The sequence below is a fragment of the Mus caroli genome, unplaced genomic scaffold (genome assembly GCF_978045245.1).
Source record: "Mus caroli unplaced genomic scaffold, Mus_caroli_1 scaffold_18, whole genome shotgun sequence".
Taxonomy (NCBI): Eukaryota; Metazoa; Chordata; class Mammalia; order Rodentia; family Muridae; genus Mus; species Mus caroli.
Window position 1 is genome coordinate 63,587,298 of NW_028227273.1, and position 18,189 is coordinate 63,605,486.

At 46.1% G+C, this 18,189-nt stretch overlaps 1 protein-coding gene across 3 annotated transcripts in view; it reads left to right on the forward strand.

Annotated features, from left to right (window-relative positions):
- The window catches only part of Btbd9 (BTB domain containing 9), a 351,932-nt gene that overhangs the window by 280,460 nt on the left and 53,283 nt on the right, over positions 1 to 18,189 (forward strand). For 2 of the 3 annotated variants that reach the window (XM_021186356.3, XM_021186357.3), the window contains exon 9: positions 16,284 to 16,391. In XM_021186356.3, the coding sequence (XP_021042015.1) occupies positions 16,284 to 16,391 (108 nt within the window). Of the gene's footprint in view, positions 1 to 16,283; positions 16,392 to 17,102; positions 17,500 to 18,189 lie in introns of those variants that run through there. The other variant, XM_021186361.3, reaches the window with a different exon arrangement.

Here is an 18,189-nt window from a genome sequence, read left to right on the forward strand (position 1 = left end):
ACAAACCCAGATCCTGGGGGAGAACGCCGATGCTCTTAACTGCTGAGCCATCTTCCCTCTCCCCCCTCCAAGAGGTCTTGGTGCAAGCTGTGCTCACTGTCATTGGGAGGTGTTTATATTAATTGCCAGCACACTCATTTACTCCAAGAAGCTTATATTTGAGTTTTGTTTGGCTGAAAATAACAGAGAAAGATTTAAATTCTCTTTCAATTTATTTTTGTTTCGATTCTGTTTGCATCTTTTTTTTCCTTAATATGCAAGGATAAGGTCCTACAATTCAGTGAACTAAGCAACATCTTTTTTTTTTCTTTTCCACTTGTATTTTTGTCCCAAAGAAACGAGGCAATTGTTTCATCTTTAATTACAAGTCTGTGTTTAGGCAGGAATAAGGAAAAGGGCAAAGAAATAAAAAGATCTGGCGCCTCCCACACAAGCCTGCCTCTTCTCATAAGGAAGAGCTTTAACCCTGCTCAGAGCCCTTATAGCCCCTGCCCTGGGATGTGTGCACAAGTTGATCAGCTTAACTCTAGCTATGCTGGCTAAGAAACTGAGGGCCATGATGATGGACTGGCTCACCCAGCCATATCACTGCCTCAGAGCCCTGCCTTGTGCTGCGTTAAGCATGCTGTGCCATTTCTACAACCCCCATGTTCCATGTACTCTGTTGCTATCTAATGTTTAAAAGGAGCTTTGAGATGTAGTTTGCCTGTTGAAAATACATAAAGTAGCACAGCGCTCTTTTTTTGAAGCTGAGGATTGAACCAAGGACCTTGAACACCTTAAGTGAGCATCCCGCCACTGAGCTGTGCTCCAGCCTTCCATCTGGTTTCATTTATCCACTGTTCAGTGGATAGCCCAGGCTGGCCCCCAACTCACCATCTTCTTGCCTCTACCTCCAAAGCACTAGGATTATAGGCATAGGACACCATACCCAGCTACATACATTTTTAAAAGCTGTCCTTTGAGACCACAGCTTCTGGATGTATCTAAACCAGCACTACAATAATTGTGTTTTATATGAGTCTCAGTTTCAAAACTGTTCTATAAATTTAAAGAGCTGTCTGCTTACTGCACTATTCTGATCCAGAATGAGAGGCATTGCTGATTGTATATGTTTGATTTCTTATTCATGAAATTTACTTCTTAAGAAAAACTGTGTTTCTGTTTCAAATATTTAATCAGATTTTCTGTAACTGGTCCCTGTGTTTTGCCAGCATAGTGATAAATCATGCACATAATAAAGTTTGGGAGGCAGGCAGGATCCCTGATAACTTCCAGTTGATGAAAAGAGAATGGGAGCTGAGGGCGCAGCTCGGTGGTAGAGTTTCTGTCCGTCGTGCACAGGCTCCAGGTTCAAACCCAGAACCAAACAGAAAAAAAGTAGTAAATACATATCATCTTCAGCGTTTAAACCTGAGGTTTAAAAAACTATGCCCATATGGGTGTGATAGTGCACACCTGTAACCCCAGCACTAAGTAGGCAGAGGCAGGAGGATGGCTGAAAGGTCAAAGCCTGAGCTACATAGTAAGTTCCAGGCTAGTCAAGGTTACATCTTGTCTGAAAAATAAGGCATGGCCACTTACCCTGGAATGAAACAGAAAATAAGAGTAAGTAAATAAGTAATTAGACCTTCAAAGAAGGTCCGGACAGACCGTCATACTCTCTCTAGCCTATTTCTCTAACTTCGAGGTGATGTGTGCTGTGTAAGATTGTAGTGGCTGTTTCTGACTTTGGGGATTTGGAAGTAATCTGTACAGCCATCAGAAAGGTCCTAGAGCTACAGCATTCAGATTCCCTCTGGTTCTTCTCCTGAAATGTCTTAGTGCTGATCCCACAACAGCATTCAGTCTACAGTGAAGGATGGTTATGGTCAGTCTGAGGTGAAGGACGGCTGTGGTCAGTCCACGGGAAGGACGGCTGTGGTCAGTCCACCGTGAAGGACGGCTGTGGTCAGTCCATGGTGAAGGACGGCTGTGGTCAGTCCATGGTGAAGGACGGCTGTGGTCAGTCCGAGGTGAAGGACGGCTGTGGTCAGTCCGAGGTGAAGGACGGCTGTGGTCAGTCCGAGGTGAAGGACGGCTGTGGTCAGTCCGAGGTGAAGGACGGCTGTGGTCAGTCCGAGGTGAAGGACGGCTGTGGTCAGTCCGAGGTGAAGGACAGCTGTGGTCAGCCCACGGTGAAGAACGGCTGTGGTCAGTCCGAGGTGAACGATGGCTGTGGTCAGTCCACGGTGAAGGATGGCTGTGGTCAGTCCACGGTGAAGGACGGCTGTGGTCAGTCCATTGTGAAGGATGGCTATGGTCAGGCCCCTCGGTTCATGTCCAAGGATGAGCCTGACCAGACTGCAGCTGGGAAGACTCAGAGTGGCCACGGCTGAGTAGAACCGCTTCTGGGATCTGACCTTCCACCTACATATGAAGGTTCTGCTTTCCTCTTTGTGCCACCTTCTCCTGCTTCTCTGTCCTTACAACAAAGTGGTAATGGCAGAACCATGTTACCATGTAGGTAACAAAGTATTTAAGGGTAAGACTGGGCTCAGGAACAGCTAGGCCATGGGGCAGCATCCTCTCACAGCCATCCTGCTTCCGTAGTATGAGACTGTATTGGGCTAAGAATCAATTTAGGGGCGGACAGAGGGTAACAGCCTGCCTCTCCCAGGAACAGAGACCATGCTGCGTTCTATGTCTTTTGCTTGAGGGTTTGCAGACAAACATTCTATTGGTAAACAGTATTTCTTTGCTTCTCATTTTCTGGAATTTTCCTTGACATACACTTAGCTCAGGACCTTTGTATTAGTTATTTTCATGTTACTGTGATAGAACACCAGGACCAAGGCAACTTACCAAAGGCAGAGTTCCAGGACTGGAGAGATGGGCCAGCAGTTAAGAGCACTGGTTGCTCTTCCAGAGGTCCTGAGTTCAATTCCCTGCAACCACTTGGTGGCTTACAACCATCTATAATGAGTTCTGATGCCCTCTTCTGGCATACAGGTATTCATGGATACACAGAAATGTATCTTTAATAATAATAATGTTTAAAAACAACACAAAAGGCAGAGTTTCTTTGACTTTCCGTCCCAGGGTCAAGTCAGTTATGTCAGGAGGTGTGTGGCAGGAGTAGTGACATCAAGCATGAGGCAGGAATTTGGCAATACTAATACCTTCAAAGCCCGTCTCCCTGAAGTACTTCCTCCAGCAAGGCAGTACCTTCTAAACCTCCCCAAACAGCACTACCAGCTAGGGACCAAGTGCTCAAACACCTGGGCCTGTAGGGGCATCGCTCATCCACACAGCACAGCCCTTGGGTTGTTGGGACCTAGGATCTTGTTCCCAAGTCCCTTAAGCAGATACCGTTTGAGTGTCCACTGAAATCTCCTGCAAACCCTTGTCAGTTTTCTTCCTGATACTGACCTTTCTGTGTTCATTTCTGTGTGGTTAAAAAAAAAAGACAAATGCAACCAAATACTGTTTATTGGAAAGTCCATTGCAATCTTGTTAAGAAACAGATAAGGCATTATCTATAGATAATTAGCAGTAGCCAGGTAAATATCTTACTGGTAATAACCTTCTTAGAAAGATAGGGAAATGGCTTTGCCATGATTAGGTTACTTTAATGACATTTTAGCTGTCCACGTGGGACTCAGAAGCAGGTTGAGTTCTGTGGAAACGAGTTGGTTCTGTTTAGAAACAACGCGCCCAAGACTTGCCCGCATTTAGATTGTCTTCATTGCAGAGACGCCGGACTGAGAAGTTGAGTTAAAATGCCAAGTGCTATTAGTTCTTGTTGATCTCTGACCCTGCAGTACCCTGGCCAACTATTTTGCAAATTGTGTTTTATAATCAAGGAGGCAGCACTGGAGAGATGGTGAGGGGAGATGTCTGCACACCCATTCTCTCCTGGACACCAACCCGCAGCTGCACACTCCGCTTAGCTCGGAAGGGGTCTGCTCTGTGGGTCATCACGAAGCTGCTGGCACACTCATTGCCCTGTAAATCACTGTATAAGGGTTTGGGGCATGTTTTTTGGGGAACTAAAGTTTCTCTGTAACTAGCTGCTCACTTGCCCTCCCGCCCGCCCGCCCAACCTCTTTGGGACATGGAGGGTGGCAGCTGATGGCTGTTGCTTTTGTGTGTGTTCCACCTGAGGATGCTCATCGTGGCCACATACAGTCAGTTCAGGGAGTAAGGAGGACTTGGGAATGGTCTCTCTCCCTCCCTCTCCCTGTTCCTCTCTCTCCCTGTTCCTCTCTGCCTTTCTAACTCTGTAACGTTGGGGTAAGAATAGTAGAAATTTGGTAAGAAAGGGAAGGCAAGAAATGTCACTGCAGCTGTCTCAGTAACAAAGATGGAATTGTGACTGAAGCAAAGCTTAACTCCGTGTGGATTTTGCCACATTAAAAAACATATTTTGAAACATTCAGTGAAAGAGAATTTAGACATTTTTAGGTTAGGCTCAACCTTTTTTTAAACCATTCCTGTATTCCTCTGCTCTGTGCTATTCAGTGAGACCGGCTTCAGGCCTCGATCTTGGCCAGGTTGTCTGCAGTACACATGTCACACTTGCTTCCTCTCAGGGGCATCGCTATGCTCCGGGAAACCCGCCTTACCAGACATGTGCAGATTGCCCTCGAGGAATCTAGCCAGACACTTGGCTCACTGGCATCTGTGGCCCACATGGGGAAAGCCTGGTTAGGGGATTCATAGGCCTTTCACACTTCCAAAAGGTGAAGCTAATACTTGTAAGCCCACTATTAGAAGCAACACTGAACATCAGCATCTGATTTGGGAACCAAACACATGCCATGACTCAGGCTTTTGTGAGGAACAAGCTTTTGGGCTGCCACAAGGAGAGGAGCCGATGGAAGCGCTAGCGTACGAGGCTTTAGGTCTGGGGCATGAGGTGGAGCCCAGGGCTTTGCACATGCTCACATGCTTGCAGACTGCCTCTTGCCCTGAGCCCTGGTTTATTCTCCTTTAGAAACTGAGAATCGTCAACTTCTCAAGAATACTTCTTAAAACATTGGTTTCCTTTTTTTTTTTTTCTGACTAGATGTATCTTGTGGATATTTTAGAAGAATATCAAAAGCTGTGTCATCATTTTGTATTAAAAGGAAAAAATAGATTAAAAATAAAACCACAAATTATTCTAAATTCTATCTACCCCATTCTTTCCTCCCTCCCCACAGCTACCACCTTCCATTTAACAGATTAAGTGAGGCTGTGCACTATTGTAGAGAAAGACAGAGGTGGAGTTGGGCCTGTTGCCTCCCATGGCAAGTCTAGACACCCTGTTGTCACATTGAGAAGTGCTGTGTCCCTCAGAGGCTTAAGCTGAGACGGGAGCCTAATTTGGTCCACCTGGGCTGAGGAGATGACTCCTGCCCCCACCCATCTCCTGAGTGTCGCAGCCCATTAGAGTGGCTACTCTTTAGATGTTGACTCAGGATGATGTCCCCAGCGATGATCCTATGATCTCTCTATGACTCACCCTGGGTCCTCTAGCCAGAGCCTCTTCTGCCCTCAGCATCAATTCAGTGTGGACTCTTGGGGCTCAGTGCTGAAGAGGGAGGACCCCAAGTAAGGTGAGATCTCACCTCTGGACTCACATCCTTTTTGGGTACCAAGTCTTTTCTTCTGTTTTCTGCAAGTGCAGACTGACAGGGTGGTGTTTCCAGCAAGTCCCTGTGGGCCCTATTGGCCCAGATAGGAACCTTAAAGGGACAGAGGGGACATAAATGTTTGCTCTTCTTAATGAGGAAGGGTGAAGCAACTGAATGGAAGAGACAGCATTTAATTCCCAAAGTGCAGTGTACTAGTGGTGCCTCCTGCAGCTCTAGTCAGTGTGGCCGGGTCTTGCTGCCTGCAGAGCCTCCAGAGGGGTGATTTATTCATCTGCCTCCTTCCCTGTGATTTCCTTCATTCAGCCTTCCAATATCCATCACTGAAAAGCCTGCTTTCTATATGGGAGTTTACCCTGGTGGCTTGCCTGGAATACATTTTGAAGGATTAGTGTACAGGGCTTGGAGACTGGCCCCTATGCCCAGCACACGCTAGTGAATATTCATGCCGACACCTGCAAGGGCTATTTCTAAAAAGGTAGCTCCTGTAGAATACATTCCAAAGATGGGGGTTTCCTCTCGTCTTAGGATCCCTCCTCCAAGCAAATGTGGGAGGAATGATGGGGCAGGAGTCAGAGACTGTGAGAAGGACTAGACTCTCCCTTACCAGCCCTCGCCTGCACTCCAGCTCTGCATAGATCAGTGTAGGCGACTTTAGAGGGGAAAGGCAACTGTTCATTTAGCCTTTGGTCCTGTAACTCACACCAGTGTGGTTTGATTATGGCTGTTGAGTAGTTAGGAAAGGTAAAGTTGTAAGTGTTCATCTGAAAAGGTTTGTATTAAAACTTGTGATCCCAGCTTTGAAGATGTGGATCAAGAGAACTGTTCCGAGTGGCCAGTGATCAAAAGAATCCAATTGAAAAGCTTAATTAGCCATTTTTCCTCTAGCCATTGCAAGAAAGAAATCACACAAAATGTTGCTTATTTTCTGGCTTCTTGCCATTCTTCAAAAGATTAATCACACAGCAACATATTAAATTGATTAATTATCTTTTGTTTATAAGAACTTACAGTTAGTTCGGATTTTCACCTTTGTGTGCTGTGGGGAAGATGTTGCTATTATTGTTCTCATTAATGTCTTCATTTTAATGGTAAGCCGTGCACCACACGGGGAGTGGTGATTTATCACAGCTCAGCCTTGGAACAGAACAAGCTACCTTTTCTTTAAGACCCTACATCGTATATAAGTGCTCTTATGACTTACTGCTTTGGTCTTGTGTTTCTGAGGGTGGTTTTCTTGTGGACTTCACAAAAGAAATCCAGAAAACAGATATGTGGGGAGGAAAATTTTAAGACAAGTAGATATGAGAGCCAGCCAGATTTTGATTATATAGGGTCTAGGAGAATTGGTTCTAGGAGAATAGGTGAGGGCAGGAAGGTTCAGCCGGCACGGGTGGTAGTGAGAGATATTAAAGTCATCTCAGCAAGTGCCCAGGACTTTGTAGATGGTGCCTGTGAGGGAAAGAGGTTGCTTTACAGCTGGGACAGAGGTGGGAACCCAGATCTGACTCAGGTGAAGAGGTCAAGCTGGTAAGAAAGACAAAGAGACATGGGAAATAGTACTGACTGAGTTAAGAGACCAGAAACGACATTGGCTGAGGGCAAAAATAGAGGAAGGACATGATTGTGTAGGAAGAGTTTTGCCTTGTACTTCATCTCTGCTGGAGTGTGCTCTTGCCTGTGATGTTGAGTCAAGCCTTTGTTTGGCCCTTCCATTCTCTCTTGCACCAGATTGAGAGAAGACACAGATCTGCCTATAGCTAAATCGTGAGTTCTCCCGCCAGACACAGCCCTGTGAACGCTTGACCCAAGGGAGTGGAAAGGAGCTGTGGAGTTTATTAAATTCCTCTTTGGCCCTGTTTCTAGGTGCTTTGTGTAGGCTACGTGAGTGTGCTAGCATGTAGTGGCAGGAGGAACAGAAGAAAGAGAAGAAGCAGCAGCGAGTGGGCTTGGCTGCGGCTCAGTTGGAGCACTTGCATAGTGAGTGGAAGGCAGTCCAGTCCAGTGTTGATAGAAAAGAGGAAGGGAGGGATGGAGGTAGGAGAATGGATTAGTTAGTGAGGTTTTGTGAGAAATGCACTTCATCTGTAATCCACTCTCTCCCCCCACCCTCTGTAGTCTTAAATATAAGCCAGTTGATGAGGTGGTGGGGACTCTCGACCTTTCCTTAGGGTGCATCCCTTGGCTGTTTTTATGTAGGGATGTGGAGCCAGGAGTCTGTTCCTCCCCACACTTGTTGGATGGAGGCCGTGGTGGATCATTTTACCTTGTAGGACTCATGAAGACTGAAGAAGTCAAACACTTAGCTTATAAACTAAGTCCCTAACACTTAGCTTATAACCCAGTGAGTCCTGAGCTCTTTGTCAGGTCTGTTGGTCTTACCCTCCCAATAATTTCATAGACTCCAGGGGAGGGGGGCAGATAACATAAATGCATATTGCCTTTAGCTCTTAGAAGATAGTGACTCTGGCCTTTTAAAGTTACAGTGGCCCCTGATGCTCTCCCCAGCAAATGAATCTGTAAGTGAGCTGGCTGAAAGTCTAGGAAGCCCTCGGCCTCCTGCTGATCCTCGTCTGTGCCTGCCAGGAGCCCATGGCATTGAGTGTTTCTGTGTTCCTCCACATTGTGACAAAGCTGCTGAGATCTGGCCAGATGGTCTTGCTGTAGAATGGGAACTTGATAATGCCAAATTTAAATATCAGGAAAGATCTGTAAAAGCTGCCTACCTGCATAATGTGCCTGTGCCCTAAAGGTCTTCAGCAGCATGACACTTGAACTTGTCAACCAGTCCTGTACCTTGATACCACCTACTTGCTTAAGGAAGGGTCTGTATTGTAAAAAGAGTCACCTTCGAAATACGAAAGAGAGCTTTTCTTCTGAGGGTCGTTGGCCTAGACATAGTTTTATCATATTTACATGGAAGCTTAAAAATGAAAGAAATTCCTTCAAAAATGACTGTGTAGTATGAAATCTAGATCATAAGAGTGGGCCAAAACTTACATGTGAAATAAAAAATAAAGGCTTACCAAGTGAATGAATAAAGGTAGCTGGGACAGTGTTTAGCCCATGTCAGAAAATTAACCAATGACTTAGACAAAAGTTCTGTGTTGAGAAGCAGGAAGTGCTCTGGTTTTCCCTTTGTGTGGTAATGTATGCACAGGTAGCTTGAAGTGGGTGTAGTCACTCACTGCTATCCCACCATCCAAATGGGTAGATGCAGAGGTCCCAGGAGTGAACCATCCGCTCCTCATTACCACCTGACCTTGAATTAAAGCTTACTCTCTCCAAGCAGGAGAGCCATGGTCCTGTCTTGACTCCCCCATAGGCCTGTTCTCTACTTGCAGTGCCCTGGATTATGATATGACTCTCTTGTTGGCAGTTGTCCTTGTACAGTGGCCTCCACGAGTGTCTATTTGGCCACCTCCCTTTATTTTTTCCTCTTGGGGCACCAGTGCATACACACAAACTACAGGCAGCCGACCAAGATCCTGAGCAAGACTGAGCCCTGACTAGGACCACTGTGTCTAACTTTCTTAGAGAACCCATGGTCTGTGTCTGCTGTTGTCTGAATAGGAAACACCCTTAAAGACCAGCCCATGAAAGGCTTGGTGCCCGTGATGCCCAGGATGTTTTCAGCAATGGAGGAACCTTTTAGAAGTGAGGCCTAGTCGAAGAGTCAGGTCATCTGAGAATGCCTTAGAAGGAAGTCTGGACCCTGCCCTTCCCAGCTCTCCTGTCGGCCTCCTGGCTGTAAGTGGTTTCATTCCATGTACTCTGTCTCACCAGAGACCCAGAAGTAATGGGCTGAAACATCAAAAACTGCTGTGGCCAGGTATAGTGGCTCACGCCTTTAATCCTAACACTTGGGAGCAGAGGCACACAGATCTTTGTGAGTTAGTTAGAGGCCAGCCTGGTCTGCATGGAGAGATCAAGGTGAAAGCCAAACGGCAAAAACCTGTGTGCCAAAAGAAAGCTGACCCTCTTTAAAGCTTATGACCTCAAGTATTTTGTCACAGAGATGTTTTCAGCGATGGAGGAACCTTTTAGAAGTAAGGCCTAGTGGAAGAGTCAGGTCATCTGAGAATGCCCTTCCCAGCTCTCCCTGTCAGCCGCCTGGCTGTAAGTGTAACAGACGGTGCCCTAGCTTTGAGAGATTAAGCAGCGTCCCACAGTACGTGGAGGCCTTGATGGGTTCTGCCTAGTGTACTTGCCAAGAGCACCTTCCTTCTGGTGAGTGGCTTGCAGTTCCCTCCTGATGCTAGAAGTCCAGTGTTCCTTCTGCCCTAGGAGGCTGTGTCCTTGGAGGCCTGGCCACTGTGGCCACAGCTCCTTCAGTCTTCTCGTTTCTGGGATCTTCAGGGCAGCGTTTGTCCTCTTCAGACTCTGCTGAGGATCTCATTTTGGACTTGGGTCCTCCAGCAGTTCTACTCAGTTGGACCCTGCTCCTAACCAGAGGACACACACACTATCAGATACCATGGCAGACAACAAGAAACCCTCTCATTTGTGGGAAACTCCGTTTATCACTAGTCAGTCTGGAGCAACATCAGACAGCTGCACTGGCTGTCTGCCCCTGTTGACAATAGGAGTCAGAGAGGGGCTCTCATATTGTGTCTGTCTTCTTTGCACCAGAACAGTGAGAACTATATTCTTCAACGAGGCGCAAGTGCCTTAGATCCCCACTTGGTTGCAGCATCTGATCTGTTTCCAGATCTCTGTTCTGGCTTCAGTCTACCCCTCAGCCCAGTAGTACACAGTACTTCCCTGCCCCTTGGATCCTTGGACCTGCACTGTGGCCTCCTTGTCCCTCTGGTCAAGCTCCCCAGCCCCTCTGCTGGTTGGTTTTGAAGTGTGCTTGGTAATTAGTCAGTGCACAGTCCAGTCCCTGCAGAGCTCCCTCACTGAGCCAGTCCTCACCCCTCACCTTGTCATCCCACATCTCAGTCCAGCCGCTCTCAACCTCTACAGAAACCACCTCTCCTGCAGCAGGAAGACCTTGCTCCAGTGTGCTCTTAGCTTGATTGGTTCCAAGTGACAGAAGCCAAGTAAAGATGGTTTAAGCCATAAAGGGAGCTTCCTTGTGATTGGGTAATTTCTCATGAACCCTGGTGGCACATGGTGGGCCTGCCTGTGTCAGCAGCAGCCCCACTAGGTGTCCATGGCTCCTTCCCTCCTGGTGCCGCCCTGGAGTGTCTGCCTCCTCGTTATCTCGTGTAAGGGGCAGGGCCAATTGAGGCCATACCCTCTGGTTTTGAGGCAGGAAGTGTGATTAGCTCAGCAAGCGTTTGCTTCCTAGGCTGCAACCAGGATTGCAGGACACACTGGGCCCAGGAACTCCCACACCATTTTGAAATGGGACTGCAGGCAGTTTTCAGAGAGAATGCCATGTGGCGCACAGTCATCCAAGCCCTCCAGAACATATGCAGAGGGCTATCAGCTTGAGACTGAAAGAACCCAGGTACCCAGCCAAGGCAAACATTGAAGGTCATGGGGTGAGCTTAAGTAGACTCGAAGATTTACCTAATGGTGCTTCGTGCCTGGTAAAATTTTGGAATTGTTTAATGAAAGACAACTATTTCTGAGGAACTTAAAGGTTGGTTCTCTAAGAATGTTATTTATACTTTTTTGAGGTTATGAATGTCTTTGACCATTTATAAGTGAATTCTATAATGTATAACGTCACTAATAGCCTGGTTGTTGATCTTGCTTTGGTTGGCTGTTTTCCCCGAATGAGGAAGCTCTTAGCAACAGCAACAGTGTGTTGTGTCTCCATGTCTTCCAGGGAGGCTGCCACAGACACTAGGCAATTAGAAACAGGCCAGTAGGCCCCTGCTCCTGGTCTAAAGGCCTCAATTCAGTGGAGAAGCTGTTGATCTCTCCTGTTAGGCTTCAGCCATTGTTCACAGTCTGCTATGGAATTAATCCCTTAAGAAAGGGATAAAAAAACTGCCATTCAGCACAATGCAGTTTGTCATCGCATGCATAATGCAGGCTTTCCAATTAGAATGCTACAATTTGGAAACTTTCTTCACAGACTGATGAGAGAGCAATTATTTTAAGAAGGGAAAACTGAGTCCACTGGGTTTGCCTCCAGTCACTTCTGACTCAGGCCACAAAGACAAGAGTTTTGAAATCATATTCACTATCGAATTTTGTATCAAAACAGCAGCAAGGAGAGCAATTAGTTGCTGTAAACTGAGCCCTGGGTAATCAATGGTATGCAACCAGCCAGAGCATTTATGGAAGATGTAAGCAGAATCACATCTGTTAATCAATTTTATAAAGAGCCAGCACCTCGCTGTTTTTAGGGAGACTCCACTGTAAGAATAAGGGGAGATGGAGGAGCCAACCGGTAATGTCACCAGGCGTTTATGCGGTGCTCATTAGGTAATGAGGTCTGTGGCAGTCATTCACAGACCTGATCTGCATTGGTGAATCTCTCTGGTAGGATAAAGTCGGCCTCTTTGAAAATGGCTTCTGATAGTGGGGGTAGAGGGGGAGGGGTATGTTTAAGGAGCTCATCTTCTTTAAGGTCACAAGGAGTGTCTGTGCTGGGCGATCACACTCTGCAAACATTCCCAGCCAGATTACAAGCCAGAAATGTCTCTATGCTGTCGGTGCAAATGCCTAAGAACAGACTTTGCAGGCAGACAAAGACTCGCGGGCGGTGTGGGGTGTTACACTGTGCCTAATGAGAGCCCAGTTCCAACCTGTAGAAAGAAAGGAGCTTGGTTCAGGTTTGCTTATAGGGTTTAAACTGAACCTGCTTTTTCAGTAGAATCAACAAAAGGACTGATTCATGACGCAGTCCAAATCCCAAGCAAGTATGCATCCTGGCACATGAATTTGGATCTTATAAAACTCCCCGAGTAGAAGTCAGAGCCCTACACTTGATAACCCGATATCCATCAGTGTCCCTTTCCACTCGAGTCACCGTGACCCTGCATTCCCCAGGGACTCTTAATAGAAGAATAGAAAGGCGATGTCTCAACCAGTGTGTGCTCTTGGCTGCAATTCAGGACAGAAAAAATTTAGGCTAGGAAAAATTACTAAGGTAAAGATCGATGGACTAGGCTAATAAAAATTAATATCTTTAGCATGCCAACTCTGATAGGCAGTGAATTAATATCCTTCAGATGTAGAGGGCATTTTGTAAGTCATTAGCAATAGGATAAATATAGAAAATACACAGAATGTTCAAGTTCGATGATAAGTTTTTTTAAAAAACGTGCAAATTAATGAAATGTGTTTTGTCCCTAACACCAGGGTGTTTCTAAGTGCGGGTGTCTGTAAGATGCACAGAAAATGGCACTGGCTAGAAGCCACTGGCAGTTTAACCTATTACAGATTTTTTTTTTTTTTTTTTTTTTTGGTTGAAGGTGAGAGGAGAGGTCTACAGCTATTCTATAATACACACCACAACCTCAAAAGAAGAACTTGTTTTGTACAAACTTTCGAGAGAAGTAGTGGATTTTAAAAGAAAAAGTAGATCCCAGAGATTTTCATATATAAATGTTTAAGAAAAGTAGTGGGTTTAGCTAATGTTTATTGAAGAATTTTCCTGACAGTGAAATCTTACTAAGTACCTAATTGTTGAGCACTAAGAGACTTTAAATTGTTGGACATTGGTAGAATGAAATGCTATGAAGTCATTACCTATGATATAGAAGATTCGAGCCATGGAACTCGCTCTGTAGTCCAGGCTGTCCCCAAACTCAGATCCTCCTGCCTCTGCCTCCCTTTGTTGGAATTAAAGGTGCGTGCCACCACTAATTAGCTTCTGATACTTCAGTCACTCCAAGAATCTCTGGGGACATTCACAGTACTCATAATTGCTCGACACTCTGTGTCTTCTCCTTATTGTGTATCCTCAAGGCGGTCTCTTATGAAACATCTGGTTAGGTTCTGTCCCACAGGGACCAAGTGTTTTCATTTGGGTTTCTTTAAGACATTTATTTACTCATGTTTGTCTGGAAGGATAGGAGGGAATGGTGGCTCACGCCTTTAGTCTCATCACTTGGGAGGGAGAGGCAGGTGGATCTCTGAGTTCAATCCCAGCCTGATCTACAGAGTGAGTTCCAGGACAGCCAGGGCTACACAGAGACTCTGTCTCCAAACAAACAGGAATAAAGCAATACAAACGGAAGAACAGCCTCCTACTGAGGATTGTCTTTAGAGAATTCTGTTACTAGAACTATGAAATGAAGAATTAATTTGCTTGGTATTTTTCATATCTGTATTAGCAAATGACTATTACTTGATAGCAAGCAGAACTTAGAACTGAAACTGAGAATTGAAAGGAAAAGAGCTAGGCCATGGGCACAGTCCTGTCATCTAAGCTGCTCTGAGGCCTGAAAGGTAGGAGACCAAACAATTTAAGGTCTACCTAGGCTATGGAGTGGAAGTTCAAGGCCAGCTTTGTCAACTTAGTCTCTGCCTCAGAAGGAAAACTATGAGGGCTGTGATCGTCCCTCAGTGGTAGGACGCTTGCCTACCCCAGGTGAAAGACTGAGAAACAACCACAACAGCATTAATTCTCCACAGTAGTAGCCTTACACAAATACAAGGAATTCCATTGACTATAGCAAGATTCAAAGAAGGCCCAGGATTGGCTGTTACAGAGTGATGGTTTACAGTAGAAATATAGTTCAGATGTATAAAGTAGGAATAACAGGCAGGGGGATTACAGAACTGGGTTTAGATTGGGATACCCGGCTGCAATCTCGCATCACCCATACACTGACAATGAGCTTAGATAAGGTACTCACAGCTGCAAGGCTCGAGTCTACCGTTTATATAACTCGAGGAGAGCAGTTGTGCTTGCTGAGAGGGTAGTTAGGTGTATGACAGATCAGACTGCAGAGCACCTAATTGTGGACCACATGCGCATTAAAGCCATGTTGGCTGTCATTATCATCACTGCTGCTGCTGTGTCTGCCTAGCTGACATCTCCAGAGCGCTGGCCTGAGTGAGATGCTGGGCTGAGCTCTGGGTAGAGAGAAACCACTGAGGCCAGGTGGTGCTGGTGCACACCTTTAGTCCCACACTCAGGAGGCAGAGGCAGGCAGCCTGGTCTGTATAGAGGAGGACAGCCAGAGCTAGAGAAACCTCATTTGGGGGGTAGGCAGGAAAGAAAGAAAACCCATTTAGACATGGGCACTGCTTTCGTGTGCTCACTGTTGTGGCTGATTGGAAGCACGTGCATGTGACTTCCTGTTACACGGTGTGACGTTGCACATACTCTGTTTAGGCAAAGATGGCAGAGATAGTGGAGATGAGTGATCTGTTTCCTCTGAGGCATAGTCAGCTGCCAAGCACAGAGCCTATATTATAGGCTCAGATTCTGTTTTTAATTGGAGAGCCACACATGGAGCATACACACATCTTTTGTGCATGGATTGATGAATATGTCCAGGCTCCCATAGCCATGTGACTACCGTTGAGATAAAACTCGCATGTCTCTGGCCTTCTAGAGGCTACCCTCATCTTGCTCCCCAATCATACCTTCCTCAGAAGGAGCTGCTATTCTGAAACTGGTAGGTGAGTGTATTCTGCTTTGAACTTGGAGTAAATGGACTCACATAGGCCATTAAAGTTCTCACCTGAGCAGAAAAAGGGCTCAGAACAAGACCAAGATAGTAAGTTCCCAGGTAATGAGTGTGTTTTCCAGTACAGTTGGCCTTCACACACTTAGGGTTCACATAGTTGCACATTTACCTAAAAGGACACACAATATTTTTGGTCAGTTCCTTTAAAAATACAGAATAAAACTATTCAAATGGCATTTACTTTTATTGGGTATTATGAGGCACGTAAGGATAATTGGAATTTTGTAGAAGTCAGGTGGGACATTTAACAATCCTGCAGCCACTCAACTCAAGAGGCTCAAGCAAGAGGATTGAGGGCTCACTGACCTAGCCTGCACCACAAGACCTTGTCTGGAGAATGTGCATGCATACACATATGCACATCTCTGTATATGTGTGTGTTTGTCTACACTTATGAGTTTGTATTCACATGTCAGGGATATATGAACATATGGATATATATTCCTATATATATGACTGTGCATAGATTCTGTAATATATAAAATATATATGGTGTTTTATATATATACACATATACATACACACACACACACATATATATATACATATACATATGACTAGTATGTCCATAGACTAGTCTCTTACAAATGCTAAGGGATAGCTGTATCTCCACAGCAAGTTATCTTACCAGAGTCATGTGGAAACCTGGTAAGAATGAGAAGAAACATAAAACACGGTAAGTATACATTAGCATCCATTGGCGGCACCGATCCCCTGAGCAGGTGTTTCTTGGATCTTATCCTCAGCTAGCTCAGATGCTACAATGAAAGCTGGAGAGCCTGAAAAGGTGACTCAGGACAGACATACTCCCTCCTAAGCCAGTCTGAACTTGGCTGGTAAGGGGACAGAGGCTCCCTGGGATTGGGTGGTTAGTGAAGCAGACTTCCAAAGATGGGACCCACAGCCTGGCCCAGCCCTTCCTTCTCTTCATGTCCTCATGGGGAGTGTCTCTCCCTCTGCAGTCCTGGATGCAAGGTTGGGCACAGGGGGTTGGGGAGGAGTGACACAGGCCCCATGACAGGATATGAAGACAAGGCCATGTTCTCTCTCTCCTCAGGTTATTACTCTGGGACTGCGATGATCGAAGCTACAGCTACTATGTTGAGGTTTCCACCAATCAGCAGCAGTGGACCATGGTGGCCGACAGAACGAAAGTGTCCTGCAAGTAAGTAGCACCTTTCACTGTTAGGGCAGCCTCTGTGAGCTCAGAGGCCCTTGAGAAGATCCCTGCAGGGAGGTGGAGTGCATTCCCATGAGCCTTTGTTTCAGTTTGACTACCAAGCATTTAAATGAGCATTTCTGTGATGTGCACAAACAGGTTTTACCTGTGACCTGAACTTAAAAATGACTGACATACTCTCACGAAAGTAAGAGACTCCCTGTGTAGTCCTCCCTCTGAGCTCCAGTCCTCACTGCCTTCTTAGGAACTTGAACTTCCTCGGAGAGTTTTACATGAGCAGTTACTGTGGGGCTCTGTCCTCTCATCTCATGCCCGTCCTCATAGCAGAAACCTTGCCTCATCGAGAACCTAACCCCAGGAAAGCCATGATGCATGCGCCTTAGGCGCTCAGCTGCCTTTGGCACTGCTGGGTCTGTGCGAGCTCACCTGCCCGCCTGTGGGGACACCCGGGAGGAAGAATCCTGGGCTTCTGACCAGTCTTGAACCACGATGCCTGGGAAGAGCTCAGTGCCTGTCAGGGGGGTTTCTTCTGGGAGACAAAGCAGAGCAAACCTGAGACTTGGTCTTTAAAAATCAAATTCGGATTCTGTTAGTCAGACTCCATCCCTGTGACACAGAACTGAGAAACAGCTTACACAGAAGAAGGCTTTGGGGCTCATGTTTCCGGGGTTGCTGCCCATATCATGATCTTTCCAGGTGACTCTGGGAGCCAGAAGAGAGGAGCTGCAGCAGCCCCAGTGTCGGCTTCCAGGTCACGCCTCTGATTCATGACGTCACTCCACCTCCATCGCCAGCACAGGCTGGTGACCAGACAAGCCTTCACACATGGGCCTCGGAGGGCATTTACACCCAAACTCTAATATCTTCCTGTATTCTAAGTTCACCCTTAGGAAGTGTGCAATCGTGCATTTTAGTACATCCACAAAACTGGGCAACCATCATTCTCTGGTGTCCAGCAACATTTGTCTTAGCCCTCCTGAAAACAAACCCATTTCCCTTCATCTGCTCCAGCATCTAGTCAATTACTTTGTCTCTGTATCTGCAAATGATAAGAAGCCTATATAAACGGAATCATAACACGCACGACCTTCTGTTCTCAGTGTCTTCTCCGTAGCATGTGCTCCAGTTCGTTCTGGTTGTATCTGGCGTACGGGAGGATTTTCTTTCTGTCTGGGTAAATAATATTCCGGTGTGTGACCTCATTTTCTTTCATTGTTCATCCTGACAGATATTTGAATTGCTTCTTCTCTTTAGCTTTAGTGATTAAGGCTGCTTTGCATGTTTCTGTGCAGGAGAGTGCGCGAACATACTGTTTAAGCGTTCTTGGGTAGATCTCTTACCACATCATATTTCTTTTTTTTTTTAAGATTTATTCATTTTATTTATTTGAGTACACTGTCACTCTTTTCAGAAAAACCAGAAGCGGGCACCAGTTCGTATTACACATGGTTATGAGTCACCATGTGGTTGCTGGGATTTGAACTCAGGACCTCTGGAAGAGCAGTCCATGCTCTTAACTGCTGAGCCATCTCTCTCGGCCCATGCATCATATTTCTTAATGGCATTGATGACTGTATGCTTGACTCTGTTCAACACCATCAACTACTGTTAGAGTAACTGTATTGAACTTTTTGAAGGCCAGCTGAGCTGCTCTGCATGGCCCTGAGTGGTTTGTGAGAGACCAGTGTCCTGTCCTTGGCGGCCTTGTTATCGTTGTCCCTGGGCCATAGTCATCAAAGTGCATGCCACTGAGGCTTTGATTGGCCTGTGGCTCGTATGCTAA